The sequence below is a fragment of the Podarcis vaucheri genome, assembly GCF_965113315.1.
Source record: "Podarcis vaucheri genome assembly, chromosome: 6".
In the NCBI taxonomy this organism is placed as follows: Eukaryota; Metazoa; Chordata; class Lepidosauria; order Squamata; family Lacertidae; genus Podarcis; species Podarcis vaucheri.
In genome coordinates, this window is record NC_138764.1 from 32,621,468 (window position 1) to 32,640,849 (window position 19,382).

The following is a 19,382-nucleotide window of genomic DNA, read 5'->3' on the forward strand; positions in this document are numbered from 1 at the left end:
GGGGGAGGGGCAGCTGCCCCCCAATCAATAAAGATCAATACAAATCTGAGGTTCTGCCCCAACAAGAGCCTGCCCCCTTTAACAACCCATCCTGCAATCCAAATTCCCTTAGGCCAGGTGTCCAGCAGCACCTGAGCCAGGTGAGCTGCCGTCTGGCCTCTCCAACTGGACACCCTTGTGTACTCCTGGACCCCGATCTAGCATGGCACTTCCCCGCATCCTCCCGGATGGCGCGTTCCGCGTCTCCCGGACGCGTGTGGGCGCCTGTGCGCGCGCGCCGGAGCGGCCACGTGTTCCGTCCGAGGCGTCCCATAGGAGGCGCCCGCCCGCCCACGCCGCGAACGTGTGAAGGGGGCCTTCCTTCGCTCGCTCGCTCGCGCGTCCACCCACCCACCCTCCCCGGGCGACCTACATTCTCGCGCAGCTGCCTTCAACCCCCGACGCCACCCCACCCTGCCGTCGCCGAGGAGGAGGAGGATGATGATGATGATGCTGCGTCGGGGCTCGGCGGCGAAGAGGTTAAGGCGGCCGCGTCCCTCCTCCTCCTCTTCCCGCTCCACCACCATGTAGGCAAGCGGGGCCCCTTCCCCTTTTCGCATGGAGCAGCTTCCTTGACGTCAGACCTATGAATATTGCACGAAGAAGCCGGCTGGCGAGAGCAACGGCTGGCGGCAGCGCTCGATGTAGGCAAGGCGGGCCCTTCGCCGGAGGGGAGTGCGCCGGGCACGAGGAGGCGCTGATCGCCGCCGCCGCTTTGGAGAAGGAGGCCGCCCGGCGCCTGCTGGCCGACAGGGGAGCCGGAGGACGAGCGGCAGCCCGGCCGGCCAGCGCCGGGGGTGGCTTTGCCGGTGGCGGTGGCGCCGACGGCCAAGCGGGCTTCTTGCTGCTGCTGCCGCCCCGAGAGGAGGAGGTTGTGGGCTGCGCGCTGCTCCCGCACCGGGAGGTGGTCCCGGGGGGATGTGACATCAGCGCCGCCGCCAGGCAGTGGGGCAGGAGAGGGGGACGGCTGCCCGGCAGCGCCGCCGCGGTCGCGCACTCGCTGCCGCCCGCTCCGGCTGCGCGTCTCCTGCCCGCGCCGTCCAGCATGTCTGCGAAAGAGAGGCAGAAAAGCAAAGTGGTCAAGGAGAGCGTCACGCTGTTGCCTTGTTTTTATTTCGTCGAGGTGAGTGGGGCAGACGATGGGGGGGGCGCCATCCTCTCTTTTTTGGGTGGGGGTGGTGGTGATGGGGAGAGATGATGTAAGGGGGCAGGATCTGTCGCCTGCCCCACCTGGCACGCGCCAGGGTCGGCTCCCCAAAAGCAAAGAGCAGTTGTGCATTAGTGGCATGTGTGCGTGCGTGTGTGTGTGTGTGTGTGTAAGGTTGAGGTGTCAACATTTAGCATGTATGCTTTACATGGGTGGGGAGAGCCTGCTTGGCATTCCTGCCCAGAAACTGGGTCTCCTCCTGATCTCATCTTTAATCAAGGACTGGTGGGAGGGAAGAGAGGCAACGTATTTCCCTTTGGATCACCTTAAAGAGCTGTTTCCTGAAAAGCAGAGAGAGAGAGAGAGAGAGAGAGAGAGAGATCAGGATGATGCATCAAGAAGTATCAGTCTGTAGGAGTGTAAACCTGGCTTGAAATTGGGGGAAGGGGCGAAACGCATATACACAGAGACTTCCGCTGTTTGGGAGAAATCATTCCTTTAAAGATTGAAGGAGGGTTGCAAATGAAGGGGAGATCACTTCACGTGCTCAGGATCATTCCAATAGGAGAGCAAGGTTGGGGGGAGGAAGAGGGTTGTTCTACGCGGACATGGAGCGGGCATGCATTATTTGAGAAAATTAAAATTAAGGTTGGGAACAAACGTTTTTAGATTGCTAAACAATTGGTGTTGCATTATTGTTGGCATGCACTTACATGGTGAACGTTCAGGTACATGGGAGGTGCTTGGATGGTTCCTGTTTCCATACGTGGTCCGAGGTGTGATGTGTGTGTTCGCAGAAGCAAAGCGGTTGTGTGAATGCATTTGCCTGCCACCCTTCCCCCACTGATGGCTTCAGAACTGTTATGGCTGTTCTGTGTTGTACCTTGTTAGTGTTCCACCAGCACTCATTTTGGTTCTTTTCTGACAGCGTGATGTATAGGCACTTGTGAACTGCTTCTTTTGCAACTGGGGCACAAAAAGGAATTTCGTATCTGTACGTTTCGTTGATAGCTCAGGAAATGAGCAAGCATATCCTCGGAAGACCTGAGGCTATGCTGAGGAAAGAAGTGTTGGACTGAGTACGTCTGTGTTTGCTTTAGAGATGATTGACAAGAAGACTCAGAAAAAGTTGTAGAAGTCAGTCGCCTCCCACCATCACCTGGAGAAAAGAAGCTCAGCCCATCCCATCTAGACTCCCAGTGATGGGCTCTGTGTTGACATAATAGGAAGTCTCTGGTCCAGGATAGCCAATAGCTGCTTCACAAAGCCTAGCTGTTGTGTCTCATTTGCAATAATCAGATGGCATATAGCAAGGTTGGCTCGCCAAATATATTGTTGGACTCCAAATCCCATCAGCTCCAGCCAATATGGCCCGTGGTCAGGAATGATGGGACTTGTAGTCTAACAAATCTGAAGGTCCACAGATGTTCCACCTTAGTCATATAGAGTGGTTAAGTTTTAGATATCTGGAATTCAAGGACTGTAGAAATTATTACACTAAAGGTGTAAGGATGCAGAGACACTGAAAACTGATGCAGGCAAATGAGTGTTTTTAAAATGTTCCTTGGGTGCATTGTTTTATTGATCACTCAGAAAAGCATTTATTATTTTGTTACGGGAAATGCCCTATATACTGAAGCATAAGTATCTTCAGGGAAGAGTCTTCCTCAAGTTCTGAAAGGGGAAGGAGGGAATATTCCATGTAAGAAAAGTTTTAAGTCTTTCCCTAAATGCCCTCCACCTCCTTAGTCTCCATAAACAAGAAATAAAAATGGAGTCATTAGCATCTGTGCCAGAGTGCTCAGATGATATTAAATGAAGAAATCAGAAGCTTGGGGTCCTTGCTCCCTCCTGGGCACATAGAAGAGTGGGAGGAGATAGGATAATGGATGGAGTGTTCTTCGTAGGCCCTTTCTGACTCTTGCAAAGTTTGACCTATATTGGGAGAGAGCAGCTATGACTTTGGAAGGTATGGTCCTTCTGACACCGTAGGGTAGAGTAAGGGCTGAAGCTTAGTGGTAAAACATCTGCTTTGCATTCAAAAGTTCCCAGGTTCAATTCCTAGCATCTTCAAGTAGGGCTGGGTATGTCCCCAATCTGAAACCCTCGAGAGCATGTGCCAGTCAGTGTAGACAATGCTGAGGTAGCTGGACCAATCTAGATGGACCAATAGTCCGACTTGGTATGAGTCTACTTCCTATATTTCTTTGAAAATGCTCCATTGTTGATAGGCGCGCAAAGGACAAGATGCTTAATTTTTGAATTACTAGATCACTGCTTCCACTTGGGCCTTCTTTCACTCAGCCACCTAAGCATCATCCATGGTCTTGGTTCAGTCCATAATGACAAAGTCAAGGGAATCCAAGACTGGTTGGCTGCTTTGCCAAAGGAAAGTACTCAGAGGTTTCATATTAGTTTTGCTTAGGTAAGTGTAGCTGCTTCCTGATTTCAAACACAACACCCTCCGAAACAGGCTGCAGAGAGCTGAGCAACATTGATTAGAAGAATCTAATGAACATGTAGGGAATGGAACATTATTTATTTCATTGGAGCCACTTCGAGCCTGGCCTTTTCAAAATCAATCCCAAAGCAGGTTACAACAGGGAAAATTCATATTACATGCTCAACAATTTAAAAAATCTTAAAACACATCAAAAGCCATTACAACAAATCAGAATCAACTCTACTGACCAATTTAGCCAAATGCTTGTGTGAATAAATGTCTCTTTAAAGCAGATTTGGTGGACCTTTGACCCTCCAGGTGTTGCTTGAACTAAAACTTCCATCATCATTGGCCATTGTTCCTGCTTGTTGTGGAGTTGTAGTTCAGCAACATCTGGAAGGTTAAAGGTCCACCACCGCTGCTTTCGAAGGTGCCCACAGGCTGTCAGCATTGGTGCCAGCTGAGTCTGTGAATGGAGGACATTCCATAATCAAGGTGGCGCGATTGAGAGCATCCTCTAACAGGTTTCTACATACCATTCATTGGCATGTGTCACATTGTTAAGGGGGTGTCTCTGCAATGTCTTAAAGTCTGGGCTGGTGTATAGGGGAGTAAGCGATCCAATGAGTATGTGGGCCCTAAGCCATGGAGGGCTTTAAATGTCAACCCAAGCACCTTTGAACTTGGCTCAGCAGCCGACTGGTAGCAAATGATGTCATTGCACTTCAAGCCCCCCACACGTGGCAGCAGGGGAATGGGAAGCATGATGGTGTCATGTTAATGCATTTTGTTTCTCTGTCCAGAGGAGGGAGGAGGATATGTGGGCTGGCTCTCTCCCTCTTAAATCAGAGAGTATGTGGAGGCCGCCATCGCTCCAGAAGAACCCACACAGAATCAGTCTAAAAATGGCTTTTAAAAGTCATCACTTCATTTTGTCGCCCAGGGAATAGCTCTCAGAATTGTATACAGTACAGGGAAACCAACCATTAAGACTTCACTGCACTGAACAATGAAAGAAATAAAACACACTGCTGGCTGTTATTTCTCCAAAGCCAGCAGGAGAGGGCATGGCAGCCCGAGGGTGTGGAGAGTGGGAGGTAAAGAATAAAATGTAAACTTGCATGGTTTTAGGTAGCCACAGACCATGAGGGCAACAGTGAAGAGCATGTAATAGAAATATACTTGCATGCAGAAGAGAGAACATTTTCTCGGGGGGGCCTTTTAGGAGGGGAATGTTACTCATTTTGGAATGTGGTGTGTTCAATGAGGATTCTCATGATTGGATTTCCATGGTCATATACCCAACTTTACAAAGGACAGTCCTCTGTTTGATAGTGTCCTCTATTTGAGGGTCATCCAGTCCAGGGTTGCATTCACATTTAGGGTTGCATACATTTAAAGCACTATGATACCACTTTCAACAATCATGGCTTCCACCCAAAGAATTCTTGAGCCTCTGTAAATATGGCCTAAGACTGGTTTTAAAATGACCATAGAAAGAGAGAGCAAAAGCTTTGAAAATGCCCATCAACAAGTTTTTATCACTTGATCTGCAAACTAAGCAGGCAGACAAATCACCTCTGGTGTCTTCTCCACTACGGTTAGATGTGTCGCATTTCTGTTTCAGTTATAGTAAATATTACCGCATGAGAATCTTACGAAAATTGGTGTCCTCTTTTTGGATCAGACACACACTTGAGCCTAAGTCTGTTGCTACCACCCATCTTCACATTCTGTTTCTGAACATACTGGTGGATGGGGTTTCCTGAGGACCTACAGACAGAAAGGATTTAGCAAACCTGAGTTATATGTGGAGCCCTTTTAAAAAAAGAAAGAAAAGGCAACTTTCAAAACTCATACATGAATATTACATCAAACATAACACATTTAAACATCAGGCAAGGCTTTGTGGATTTGTCAGGGCAAACAAAGAACTGTTAGATGGAGGTAAGATTAATTTAGCAAAGCATAGCATCGTTTCAAGTGTGGGAAAAGGAGAGTGGCATTTTCTGCTTATCTGCTGGGAATCTTTTTGTACAAAGAAGGCATACATACAGTAATATGAGTCCCTGAGGTGGCTACCAGCTTGAGGAGAGCAAGGCCAAAGTTCTGTATGGTAAGCAGGGAAATTAGACTTCTTTTCTTAAAGGTCATTGATTATTCCTAGAAAGCAAAAGCAAGCCAATCGTCCAGCCTGCCAGAGGTTGTTAACAGCCAGCGTCACAGCCAGGCAAGCACTAGAGGTGTTCACATGTGACAGTCAATGATCGTATTATCTGTGACCCTGTGTACACCATACGTGAGCTGTGCAAAGCAGCAGGTGTACACTCTTTCACACAAACACAGTGTAGAACTGGTGCTGTTCTGGGTGCCAAATAATACCACGTTTGTAAGAAATCCATCTTTTAGTGTGGCAGCACCTATACATTGGAACTTTCTTCCTGTTGACAACCTCAGTGTTTAAACCTTAAATGGAGTTAGGCTTGTGTCCCAAAATCAGATGCAGAGAATCCTTAACCTCAAACAGAAAAGCCGGGCCTTCTGGCCCCCAGGGTCAGAAAATTAGGTGCTCTGGCAGAGATGTGAGTTGCTTGGTGAAAGATCCAAATAGGATCTGAACTTGTTCTGAAGTTCTTATTCAAAGCAGAGCTGGGGAAACCCAAAGATCTACCTGGACCGATACTTTAAGATACTTACCCTCTGCTAATGTTACAGTGGTACCTCAGGTTAAGAAGTTAATTCATTCTGGAGGTCCGTTCTTAACCTGAAACTGTTCTTAACCTGAGGTACCACTTTAGCTAATGGGGCCTCCCACTGCTGCTGTGCGATTTCTGTTCTCATCCTGAAGCAAAGTTCTTAACCTGAGGTACTATTTCTGAGTTAGCCGAGTCTGTAACCTGAAGCATCTGTAACCCGAGGTACCACTGTATTTGTAGATCCTACAAGGTATACAACAGTTAAGTTGAATCCTGACCCCATTTAAGGCTTAAACACTGAGGTTGTCCTGGGAAAAGGGAAATAGAAATTTAGGGGACTTGCCAGTGTGATTATCCAGTGTCACCACCCACATGGTCTTGACAACAAGGCTCAGAGTAAATTCAAAGGGAAGGCAAAAATAAGGGGAGAGAAGTGTTGGGTTTATAATCATGGACAAAGAATAGCATAAATTGTCTGGAAGACGCAACCCTTTGCCTCTGTGCGGCTCTTACAGTTGAGATGGTTTCAGAATTAATACAAAGGCAGACATGTTCGTGACATGAATTTAACTATGGATGGATTCAGCCCACCAGCTTTCACTCATGTTATAATATTCTGAAGCTGCTACGTTTGGAAGCCTGTTGGGAGCTCACTTTTATAAGTCTGTCAAAAATGCAACCAACCCAAGGACTACCTCATTTTATTTTATTTTAAAGCCCAAGAACATGTGACTGGCTGAAAATGTGGTGCTGGAATCAGTTTGCCAGTTCTGGGGAAACTGGTGCCTAGATTTACGAATATACCTTCTATTGCTTTATTATACCCATGAGTCAGTGGCTTTTTTCATGGTATTCCCACGAACCTTGGGCGGGGGAAGCACACAACCACTTGCCAGGTTGCTTGGGAGAAATGCCTCTGGCCTTCTGCCGGCAGTTTCATAGCTCTAGTGTGTCCTTGTTCCCAGAGGCAGCTAGCATATTGGCAGCCACTAGAGACAGGGACTCAAATATGTGGAACATATACATTTGGCCCCAATTCACTTTCAAACAAGATTTGAAAACTCATTTACTTCAAGCAGCCTTGAGCCGAGGTGTTGCGCTGGCCATTTCAAACCATTTACATTGTTGCTGGTTTTAAAGGAATGTTGTTTTTTTCCTTAATTGCTTACATTGATTTTATATGAGAGTTGTCCTGGTGCATTCTGATGTCCACCACTGAGAAGAGATGGTGGCCCATATATCCTCAGATATGGGCTAGAAACAAAAGCAAGTTCAGGACCATGTACAAGGACTTTAGTGTAGGTGCAGGATCATAGCTGGAAGTTGAGCAGCTGAAGTAGATGGAGAAAATTGTCCTGGATCTACTTGCAGAGCTTTGTAATCTGGGCTAGGTGGTCAAGATCAAATGCTGCAATTGGTCAGTCAAAGGCTCAGTGCAATTTTCTGCAGCCATTGACTTCTAGGGAACAGGATTTCAAGTTGCTAAGAGTTCTTTTCAGACCCCCCTGGTAGACCGGGGGTGGATCTCTCTTCTCAGGGCAATGAGAAGTTTTCATCTGCAGATCCTTCATTCATGGCCCTAACAAGTATAAATGGCTCGTGTGAAACATAAGTTGCTACTGGATTCTCTCTGATGTTAGTCATTTTATTATATTGATTTTTGTTCTATTTATATTGCTTGTGTTACGAGGTTTGTAATGATGTATTTTTATGAATTGCCATATACCAACCACCCTGGGAGCCTTCAGATTTAAGAGATGGATATTAAGTAATAAATAGACAAATGTTGTGCTTAGGATGAAATAAGAGCATAAGAATAGCCTACTGGATCAGACCACTGGCTCTTATTTCATACTAAGCACAACATTTGATAGCCCTCTCCTCCATGAATTGGTCTAATCCTTTTTTTTAAATGCTGCTGTTTTAATTGTTTAGCTTTACTGTAATGAGATGCTTCAGCTTTTATGTCTTGTTTGCAAAGTTGCCTTGGGAGGGCTTTGCCCTGCATACAGACAAACTGGTGACCTATATTACAGAGAGCCAGCCTTTATTTGACATGTCCAAGTCTAATCTAAGGACAGATAATCCTAAAAAGGGCTAGCAGGGACCTTGAATTTGTCCATCAGCGTTTAGCAACTGAGGTCACCTGGTCACACTCTTCCCCCATTATTGTAGTTTGTACTGTGTTTTGTTTTTCAAATCGTAGTAATTATTTCTAAATTTTGGATTTTTACTATCAAGCTCTCTCCCACTTGATCCATCCCTATGTTGAGATCATTTGCTCTTTCTGTCTCCACAGCTGCACTTCTGCCTATGGTGCTGAACCAGCACTATAGTCCTTGTCCATGGTGCTGAACTTGCTTTTGATTGCAGTCTAGGCTCATCTAGACTTCATCTTGTCCTGCCTCTTTCCACTGGGATAACCCAATATTTACAGCTGAATTGGAGCAAACTTCTATCAGGTTTTCTGTGGATTGATGTTTGCGCCAATTCAACACTAAAGAGCGGATTTTCCCAGTCAAAGCAATGGGGAAAGCGGAAAACCACTCAGACCCGTGCTTTCTAGGCAAGTGAAAGCTGCCTGTTTCAGAGCACTGGGCCTGTTATAATTAGTCATTAAATTTGTATATCCAGAGGTTAATAGAAGTTAGGCTATTCCTTTCCCAAATTAGGGCACAGCTGGGCCACCAGCCAAAACTGATGGAAGGCAACTGCACCACCGAGGCCACCTGAGCCTCAAGCAACCACAAAGGATCCAGGAGTACTCCCAAGCTACATAACCACCACTTCAGAGGGAGGGTGGAATGCTCTGTCCCATGAGACTAGGGCCCTTCAGGATTTAACCTCCTTCCACCGGGCCTGTAAGACAGAGCTATTCTGCCTGGCCTTTAATTTGAATTCAGCCTGATCTTTTATTTCCCTTCTCTTCCTTCCCCCTACCCTTTTATGAAGATCACCCGCTCAGAGACCCCACAGCTAATTCTCCCCTGGCCTCTTCGCTGGCCCAAGTAGGACCAATTCAGCCAGCTAGCCCTGGGGATTATCTAATGCTTATTTCCACTAAATTGATTTTTTAATTTTATTGTTATTCATGTTTTTACACTGTATTTTATGCTGCTCTTATAATTAAGTGTTTTAAATTTGATGTTAGCTGCCCTGAGCCCGGTTTTTGAACTGGGAAGGGCAGGGTATAAATAAATAAAAAATATTTATTATTGTTATAAGAGCAGGCAACCTCACATCTATCCAGTCTAGGGAACCACCCACTAACAATGCCTCAATCTTATCTGGATTGAGCTTCAGTTTATTGGCTCCCATTGAGTCTGTTACCGAGGCAAGACAACAGTCTTAACACATCCACTGCGACACCCACAGATGTAAAGTGAACTGTGGGAGAGATCTGATTTTCTGTATCCATTTCAATGGGGTTTAGGCCCGGTTTTGGCACAGAAACTGCTTGGGTCACCCTATATAAGAGAGAGACATGGGAAACATAACCTTGTTAATTCTCCTCAACCTCTTAGTAACGTTTGATACCATTTTTTTATATTTTTGATATCCTTCTGGAGAGGCTGTCTGAGTTGGGGGTAGGTGGCACTGCTTTGTGGATGCTCTGGTCCTCCTTGGATGGGGAGTGCTTTTCAGCCCCATGGAGCTAATAATAATAATAATAATAATAATAATAATAATAATAATAATAATAAATTTATTTATTCCCCCACCCTCCCCAGCCAGAGCCAGGCTCAGGGCGGCTAACACCAGTAAAATTACAGTAAGAACACAATGGGGGGGACAATTTAAAATACAGGTTAGAATGCAATTTAAAATGCAGCCTCATTTTAAAAGTAGCTCATAGATCAAAACCACATAAGGGTCTGAGTCCAAACCAAAGGGTAGGCAGAACAGCTCTGTCTTGCAGGCCCTGCAGAAAGATGTCAAGTCCTGCAGGACCCTAGTCTCTTGTGACAGAGCATTCCACCAAGTTGGGGCCAGTACTGAAAAGGCCCTGGCCCTAGTTGAGACCAATCTAACCCCCTGGCGACTTGGGACCTCCAAAGTGTTGTCATTTGTGGACCTTAAGGTCCTCTGCGGGGCATACCAGGAGAGGCGGTCCCATAGGAGTGGAGTTCTTCAGAGTTCAGTTTTATCCCCTATGCTATTTAACATCTACATGAAACCGCTGAGCAGCGTTCAAAACTCCCATTGTTCTAGGTGCGTTTTGCGATGGGGAGTTTCATTAATGCAAGCAGTTTCTGAGCTGTGGGCACAGTACTGAGCCCAAGATTTCAGTTTAAAACTGCTACTGCTGGAAGAAAAGGAAGACCTTTTTCTGCCTCCTCACTTCCATCCACTCTCTGAAGACTGGAGAAGGGACCCTCATAAGAATATTAGGGGGGCAGGCAGGGGAAGTATGGCTTTGTTTTTTGCAGTCTTCAGATGAGGACTAAGCCATGTGAAAAACGAACATAAGATTTTAGCTGCAGTTCATTCATTTTCAGCTTTGCATTCTTGTTATAAAAGAGCTCACCTAAACACTCCATTGTGGCGCCTATAACCTCAGTTTAACGTGCCACTCAGCTCCTAGCTTTCATATCTCAGTTTCTAACACTGCCGCTGAGTGGGGTCATCCGGAGTTTTGAGTACGTTGTCAGCAGTATGCTGATGACACACAGTTCTGCTTCTCCTGCACACCAGTGTGGACCAAGGAAATGTGCTCTCTGAAGGACATGAAGTAACTTTGTTGTGTACATTTTGCAGAAGGAAGACGATAGCTTTGTGTGTGTAGCAATGGATTACAGTGGGCCTGCCACTTAAGCGAGGGTTCAGGTCCATGTAAAGGTAAAGGGTAAAGGGACCCCTGACCATTAGGTCCAGTCGTGGCCGACTCTGGGGTTGCGGCGCTCATCTCGCTTTATTGGCCGAGGGAGCCGGCATACAGCTTCCGGGTCATGTGGCCAGCATGACTAAGCCGCTTCTGGCAAACCAGAGCAGCGCACGGAAATGCCGTTTACCTTCCCGCCGGAGCCGTACCTATTTATCTACTTGCACTTTGACGTGCTTTCAAACTGCTAGGTTGGCAGGAGCAGGGACCGAGCAACGGGAGCTCACCCCGTCACAGGGATTCGAACTGCCGACCTTCTGATCGGCAAGCCCTAGGCTCTGTGGTTTAAGGTCCATGTGGTTTAGGTCCATGTATCCACATGCAAAGGCAAAATTGCATTAAGTCAGGAACCCCCAGAGCTGCACACCTGCTTCATAAGCATCCCTACCTGTCTGGAGCAGGCCTTGCTCTCTGCATTGCTTAGAGTTGGGAAGGAGGAATGATGTAACCAAGCAAAGTGGACATCCTTAGGATCCATAGTGAGAAGCAGTTGGGCTAAGTGGGTTTAAGGTAATGATCATAAAGTGGAAAAACATGTCACTCGTCCAAGAACAAGCTAAGCCAAATTGTGGTTGTCAGAACAATAGTATTTAAAACAAACTGGCCTGTCCAACCGTGTATTGTTTAAGAAGCTGCACTAGCACGTTCTGCAATATATTCCTGGAGAATAAAAGCTGCATCGTCTGGAAAAAGTAGTAGCAGGATTTGGGAAACCCTCAACCTCATGAAAATAGATTAATGTCTCACTTCACGAATTCCAAGGCTGAGTCATGGCAGCGAAAATAAATGTGTCTGGACTTATGCCCAACTCAGGCCATGCCCTGCCGCGTTACTCTCTGTCTTGCAAATTGAGCATCCAAGCCAGCTTCATTAAATTTACTGAGAAGCTTCCAATGAAATCAATGGGGAGTGAAGTACACCTAGCCTTGTGCAGGATTGTGGCCAATGATTTTATACCCTTGGCCCGGAAACTCTCACTAAAGGGTCATGCAGTGCCTCTTGGCACTGTGATACAGTGGTACCTCGGGTTAAGTACTTAATTCATTCCGGAGGTCTGTACTTAACCTGAAACTCTTCTTAACGTGAAGCACCACTTTAGCTAATGGGGCCTCCTGCTGCTGCCGCACTGCCAGAGCACAATTTCTGTTCTCATCCTGAAGCAAAGTACTTAAGCTGAAGCACTATTTCTGGGTTAGCAGAGTCTGTAACCTGAAGCATATGTGACCCGAGGTACCACTGTACTGTCTTAGGACACCCCCACACTATAGATCTATATTGGCCAGTTTAATGGATATAACAAGAATTTTGGGGATCCTAGGTTACTCACAAGGCAAATGATTCTGTACCAGACCCCCGGGACCCTTCAGGGAACGATGGTTCGAAGGGTTCCTTGAGAAAAGGGAAATGCTATTCAACCATAAAGAAGATGCCTACTGGATCAGACCAAAGGCTAATCTAGCACAACATCTTGATTCCCACAATGGGATGTCTCTTGGGAAGGCCACAAGCAGGGCATGATAGCAACTGTCCTCTCCTGCTGTGGTTCCACAGGAATTGGGATTCAGAGTTATTCTATCCCTGATAGGATAGCTCAGTTGGTTAGAGCATTGTGCTGGTAATGCCAAGGTTGCAGGTTTGATCCCCATATGGGACAGCTGCATATTCCCATTTGGGACAGCTGCATATTCCTGCATTGCAGTGGTTTGGACTAGATAATCCTTCCAACTCTACCATTCTATGATTCTTTGATCTTTGAACCTGGACTAGTACTAGCCCATGATAGCCTTACACACCTTGCATTTGTCAACCACCCCCCATTGAAAGTCATCTGACTGAGAGGCTGTCTTCATTAGTCTCTGACATAGTTATGCCCCTGAGAGTACCACCATAACACTTTATACTGACAGGTCTAGAGAAAAATGGCAAATACTGAAACCTATCCAATCATATAAACAAGGCAAACACTTGAATATATGCCACTGATAAGTATGATGTAATGGGAATTGGGGTTGCTTGTGCGTAAACTGCAAATTGCTCCAAGCTAGCCATGTAGCTAAAACTTTCCCCCGGTTGACAGCCCTTGAAATGCGACTGTCTTAGTCACTGGCAGTATCCGTCAGTGGGCGGGACCTAAATTTGCGCCAACATAGGAGTTGTTTGACTCCAAGTCTCCTCCTAGATTCCCTGCGTGGAAGCCTTCTGCGCAGCGTGGGCGTGCCAAGCGGAGGTCCTGTGCTCTCTCCGCTGATTTCACTGGAAGAGTCTCTCAGCCTCCCCTTTCTCCCTGGTGTCCCCTGGATTTCCTTCCCCCGTGGGAACCCTCTCTCTCTCCTTGCTAGTTCCCTCCCCTGCATCACAGGAGCGACTTTCCTCTCCTCTTCCCTCTGATGGCAGTTCCCTGACATATGAGTTTCCTTTTTTCTTTCTTTTACTTCCTGTGCACAGGATCAGATGTGGAAACCCATTGAATGTCAGGAAACCCATTGAAGTTATAGGAAAGTGCCCCAAGCCTATTAATTATCAGAGTCCCATGGACACCATTTGTAAACTCTTCTATAGGCAGTGCTATTCGTCTGCTCCATTGCTTCCCGCTGAAATATTTGGCTCATCGATGCATGCGCACCCCATTAATGAATGTGGGCTGCGCATGCACATATATGCAAAGCTGTGGCGACTGTGCTTTGGTGTGTGTGTGTGTGTGTGTGTGTGTGCATCAAAAAGAAAAAGAACGTGATTCCTTTGTTTTAAAATGCCAGCGTGGATACAGCGTTAAGGGAACAAACCCTGTTTTGATCATTCGTTATCCTGCAAATAGCAAGTTGTTCCTTTGTTATTGCATTATGTCATATTAGAAAAGGGGGGGGGAGGAATTATGCAGAAGTCTGGTTTTTTTATCCTCCAGATGGAGTGGGATTTAGTCCTCACATGTTGCAGGGAAAGTTACAAGGACACAGATTATTTGATGAGATACAAAGGGGGAGGTGGAAAGCAAGGAGATAAATTATATAATTAACTCTTGCAGTGCCAATATCACAGGTGAGCAGCGTTGCGTTCCTCTACGCTCAACACCATGGGACACGGAGGAATTCCAGAAGCAAATCTGAAGGTTGTGGTTGCTACTATACCTGCATCAACTCTACTTGTGATTTTTAAATTGCGGCGTTTCAAAGCTTCTAAAGCAGTGGACATTTAAAAGCCTATCTAAGCAACATCTTCCTCTTTTAAAAGCTGTATGCGGCAGTCCCCCAAATGCTTGACCAGTGAGTAAGACTTACTGACAGACATGCTGTTTCAAGTGTCTCTGAACATGCAAAGAGTGCCTTATTCCCCAAACTGGCTTTTCTATAGCATGCTATCCATAATATAAAACACATAAGTTAAACTTCAGTGTGTGCAATTGGTATGATGGTGGAATTGTGCCTTATTTTTTATTCATTCCTACCTCCACTTTCCTCTCCCTATCTTCCTCTCTTTCTCCTGTGTCAGATGGTAAACTTTAGGGGCTGGCGTCTGCTCTCTTGTACTGTGTAAAGCACCATGTCACTATATAAGTAATAAATAAGGATGTAGCATAGAAGCCCAAAGATGAGTTCTTACCCATCTATGGAACGTACTTGCTCAGAGACACTTTGCATCTGGAGTTGCTGGTGGAGGAGGCAGGGAACAGACAGGGAACAGGCAACAAGAGAAGGAGGTATCTCTGTAACTACAGCTTACAGAGCTGCTACTGAATGAATTGGATGGGAGCTTCCTGTCAACTGTTAGGTTATATGTGGATTTGACTCATTTCATTTCATTTAGAGAAGATGTGTGTTCTGGAGTGTCACTTAGTGAAGGAAAGGCACTAGCCCTGCCCTTTGTTCAAAAAAATTCCCTTTATCAGAACAGCATCTGATGGCTGCTGTACAAGATCTGGGCCTAAATTGGCTACATGTTTGGCAGTTATACTCTCTTCTTCTAAGTATGTCCAATGTGGGAGAAGCAGCCACCAGGAATTTTAGTTCGTTGAGGCTTCAGTTAGATCCAGAACACACACAGCACTTACACTCTTTGCTGTTAAGAAGAGAAGAAGAAGAAGAGTTTGGATTTGATATCCCGCCTTTCACTCCCCTTCAGGAGTCTCAAAACGGCTAACAATCTCCTTTCCCTTCCTCCCCCACAACAAACACTCTGTGAGGTGAGTGGGGCTGAGAGACTTCAAAGAAGTGCGACTAGCCCAAGGTCACCCAGCAGCTGCATGTGGAGGAGCGGAGACGTGAACCCAGTTCCCCAGATTACGTGACTACTGCTCTTAACCACTACACCACACTGGCACTGGTTAGACCTTCAATTTTCTCCCCTCCCTCCCTGGGCAGGTTCCAACCCCTCTCTGTTGTTTAGGACAATCCAGCAGCCTCAGATCAGGTTAGCAAACCCTCCAAGTGTCCCTATTTACCAGAGACAGTTCCGGATTTACACAAGCCGCCCCAGTTTCTGATTTGATCTTGGAATGTCCTGCTTTCCCTTAGGAGGTCCCTGTTTTCATTGGAAATGTTGGAGGGTATAGAGTTCTGTGACCTCTGAGTCAAGGAGATAAGTAACTATACAACCTATAGAAGACATCTGAAGGCAGCCTTGTACAGGGAAGTTGTTTAATGCATTCCTGCACCATGTGATAACCTATCAGAATGATAGATCTGTTTTGAGCATGCTCAGAGCTCTTTTTTTGAAGGCCAGATTTCCTTGTAGCTTTCAGCATGTTCTGATAACCAGAGAAGCAACAGGTAGTGTTTCCTACATGGGAGAGCTTTTGTTTGTTCCTTTTGCATTTCCTTTATGGCCTTCTGAGAGAGAGAAAGAGAGAGACCGGGAGAGAGCACAAGCAAGCAATGCAATAGAAACGCATGCAGAGACTGAAAAAATAAAACAATGATGCAGTAGGGAGGAAAACCTGAAAGCAACTGAGAATACAATATAGCATTCAACTATCTCATATTTAAAAGGGTTGTATTGGTTACACTTATTACTTTTACTGTATTTTGTATGTATATCAATATTATTATTTTTTAAAGCAATGCAGCACAAGTGTTTCTGAAATAAATATATTTTACTTAATCATTTTGCATGTATTTTTGTCAATCAAATTAGGAGGAGAAATGGTGGGTGGCTTGTGTATGTGTAGCAACAAACTCTATTAATTAGTTCACTGCACTCACGATTAAGAACTGCAGCGGTAGCTGAGTAAGACAGGGCAGGTTGAACAGAACCATGAACAATTCCAGAGTATTTTTCAGGGCATTTCCGCAAAAGGTGTGTGTATTCGCTTCCAACAAGTCCTTCCCCTCCTGTAACATCAGGATATTAATTCTTGCTTACTTTTTTTTTTCCTCAGAGAATTTCTAAAAGGTTGGGCTCTGTGCCTGTTTCGATATCTTAATGCTCATTTCTGCTTCTCCTGCAGCATGGCTGCTAGGAGATCAAGTAAGCACATTTTAGTGTTGTCCCCAAACACTAACCTAAATTATGATTTGTTGAAATAAGGCAGCATCATAAATCATAGTTGGAAGCTGGCTAGTTTAAAATAAACCATAGTTATGCTTAACTACTCCTTCATGGATCACTGCCTTGTCATGGCGAAGGGGCTTGAATAACTCATAGAGCTGGACCATAAAGAAGGCTGATCACCGAAGAATTGATGCTTTTGAATTATGGTGCTGGAGGAGATTCTTGAGAGTCCCATGGACTGCAAGAAGATCAAACCTATCCATTCTGAAGGAAATCAGCCCTGAGTGCTCACTGGAAGGACAGATTGTGAAGCTGAGGCTCCAATACTTTGGCCACCTCATGAGAAGAGAAGACTCCCTGGAAAAGACCCTGATGTTGGGAAAGACTGAGGGCACAAGGAGAAGGGGATGAGATGGTTGGATAGTGTTCTCGAAGCTACCAGCATGAGTTTGACCAAACTGCGGGAAGCAATGGAAGACAGGAGTGCCTGGCATGCTCTGGTCCAGGGGGCCACGAAGAGTCGGACATGACTAAACAACTAAACAACAACAACGCTTAACCACAGTTTGTTGGATTTGAACAATGGAACAAGCTGCAATCAATTAAAAAGCAGGAGCAAATGTTTCTGAACTTCCTGGGCCGGAAGAGGATGGGGTAGATTTAGGACCTTCATGTGAGGCTTCCCTTGTTCCTGTCGTGATAAGCCATGGGTAGGCAAACAAAAGCTTGGGGGCCGGATCTGGCCCAATCGCCTTCTAAATCTGGCCTGTGGATGGTCCAGGAATCAGCGTGCTTTTACATGAGTAGATGTGTCCTTTTCTTTAAAATGCATCTCTGGATTATTTATGGGGCATGGGAATTTGTTCATTTCCCCCAAAAAAATATAGTCCGACCTCCCACAAGGTCTGAGGGACAGTGGACTGGCTCCCTGCTGAAAAAGTTTGCTGACCCCTGTAGATAAACCATGGAAGCAAGTAAAAATTGTGTGCTCTTGATCACATTCTGCTTCTGGCCGAACCACATAAATTGACAGGTTCACCGCACATCCATGGAGCCTTGAACTCTTGTTTCCAACAGCAGACAGACAGATTGGCCAATGAAAGTCAGAAGCACGCAGTCACAACCCCCCTGGTGACCCCAGGTATGGAATAATCAGATGTGTACTGCTTTAAAACATGGAGCCGTCAATCCTACTTTCAGAACTCACTGCTGTTCATTGACCTGTCCTTGGATTTCTTTAAACCATTTAGAAAGCTACATCTATGTGAGTGGTCATCTTAAATTCCACAGACAAAAGTATGCATTTTGTGAAGTACCGTATTTTTCGCCCTATAGGACACACCGTCCCATAAGGCGCACCTAGGGTTTTTTGGGGGGGGAATAAAGGGGGGGAAATTATTTTTCCCCCAGCCCCCAGAACAGGCAGCTCTCTGCAAGCCGTGGGAGCCCAGCACTGGCTCCTGCTGCTTGCGGAGAGGTCCGCAAAGCCTGGACGCGCTGAGCTCAGCGTGCGCAGGCTTCAGCATGCAGGCAACTCTCCGTAAGCAGCGGGAGCCCAGTGCCGGGCTCCCGCTGCTTGCGGAGATCTGCACAAAGCCTAGAGAGCGAGAGGGGTCGGTGCACACCGACCCCTCTCGCTCTCCAGGCTTCGGCGAAAGCCTGCATTCGCCCCATAGGATGCACACACATTTCCCCTTCATTTTTGGAGGGGGAAAAGTGTGTCCTATGGGGCGAAAAATACGGTATATCCTCTTTTCAGTCCTCAATCCATTGCCAATCAATTTCATTGTGTTGGGAGAGTGATTAATACCTGGCAGCAGCATCTGAAGAGGTCGTAGAATAATTCCTCATGTTGAATACTTTTGATTTGGTGGTTGTCTTTTCACTATGCTTTCCTAAGGATTAACATGGCGATGTTTGTCCTTTTTATTATTACGGCACTTGTGCGATACTAAAAAGAACTCAAGCAATTTTGAGGTTAAACAAGCTTATTAATTATACTGATCATCTTCACCGCCTATTCTCCTGAAATCAAGGGCTACTGTTTCCTGCACAATGCATTTCCAGAAAATTAGGGTCCCAAACTTACAGTTTTGTCACTGAATACTTAGAAGTATCTCCCATAAACCCACTGTACTAAAGCTTCACTTATTTTTCCCCCACTGTAAATTTCAAGCAAGGGTTAATTGTGGAAGCTAACTCTCCACCAACCAGCTAAAGTTGCTGATATTAGGCCCCTTCTCTCTTTTGTATCTGTTTGCCTTTAAAATTCCAATTTGAGTCCAGAAGTTAAGGCAATGAGCATTATGCCATCTAATTACATCGGACATGCTCATGGTGTTTGAAGTTAATACCTGTAATTGCAATGCTCCTGCTGTTCAAAGCAGCACACTCAATAAATATTCATAAGTTCAAATAGCCACCTGCAACTTCTCCTTTAAAAACATACATGGTTTTCCCTTGGCTTTTTTCTTTTTTAAAAGTCTTATTACATACAAGTGGTGGCAAAACTCTTTTGGCCTGAGGGCTGAATTCGCACTCGGGTCAAGCCTCTGAGACCACATGGCAGCAGTGAGTGTGGCACATAGGCATTATGCACCTTTAAGCTCCAGACAAAAACATTCCTTTCTGACCAGGCCTTTGGCTGATTGTCATCCGATGCCCTTTTAAACCGTGTTGGGGAGGAGGGGA

General features: G+C 45.8%; 1 protein-coding gene across 1 annotated transcript in view; it reads left to right on the forward strand.

Moving 5' to 3' along the window:
• The first annotated feature begins 386 nt into the window (after positions 1-386).
• PLPPR4 (phospholipid phosphatase related 4) overlaps positions 387-19,382 on the forward strand; it is a 37,999-nt gene continuing 19,003 nt past the window's right edge. The window contains exon 1 of the mRNA XM_082227828.1: positions 387-1,162. Coding sequence (XP_082083954.1) covers positions 626-1,162 — 537 coding nt within the window. The 5' untranslated portion in view covers positions 387-625. The remainder of the gene's footprint in view (positions 1,163-19,382) is intronic.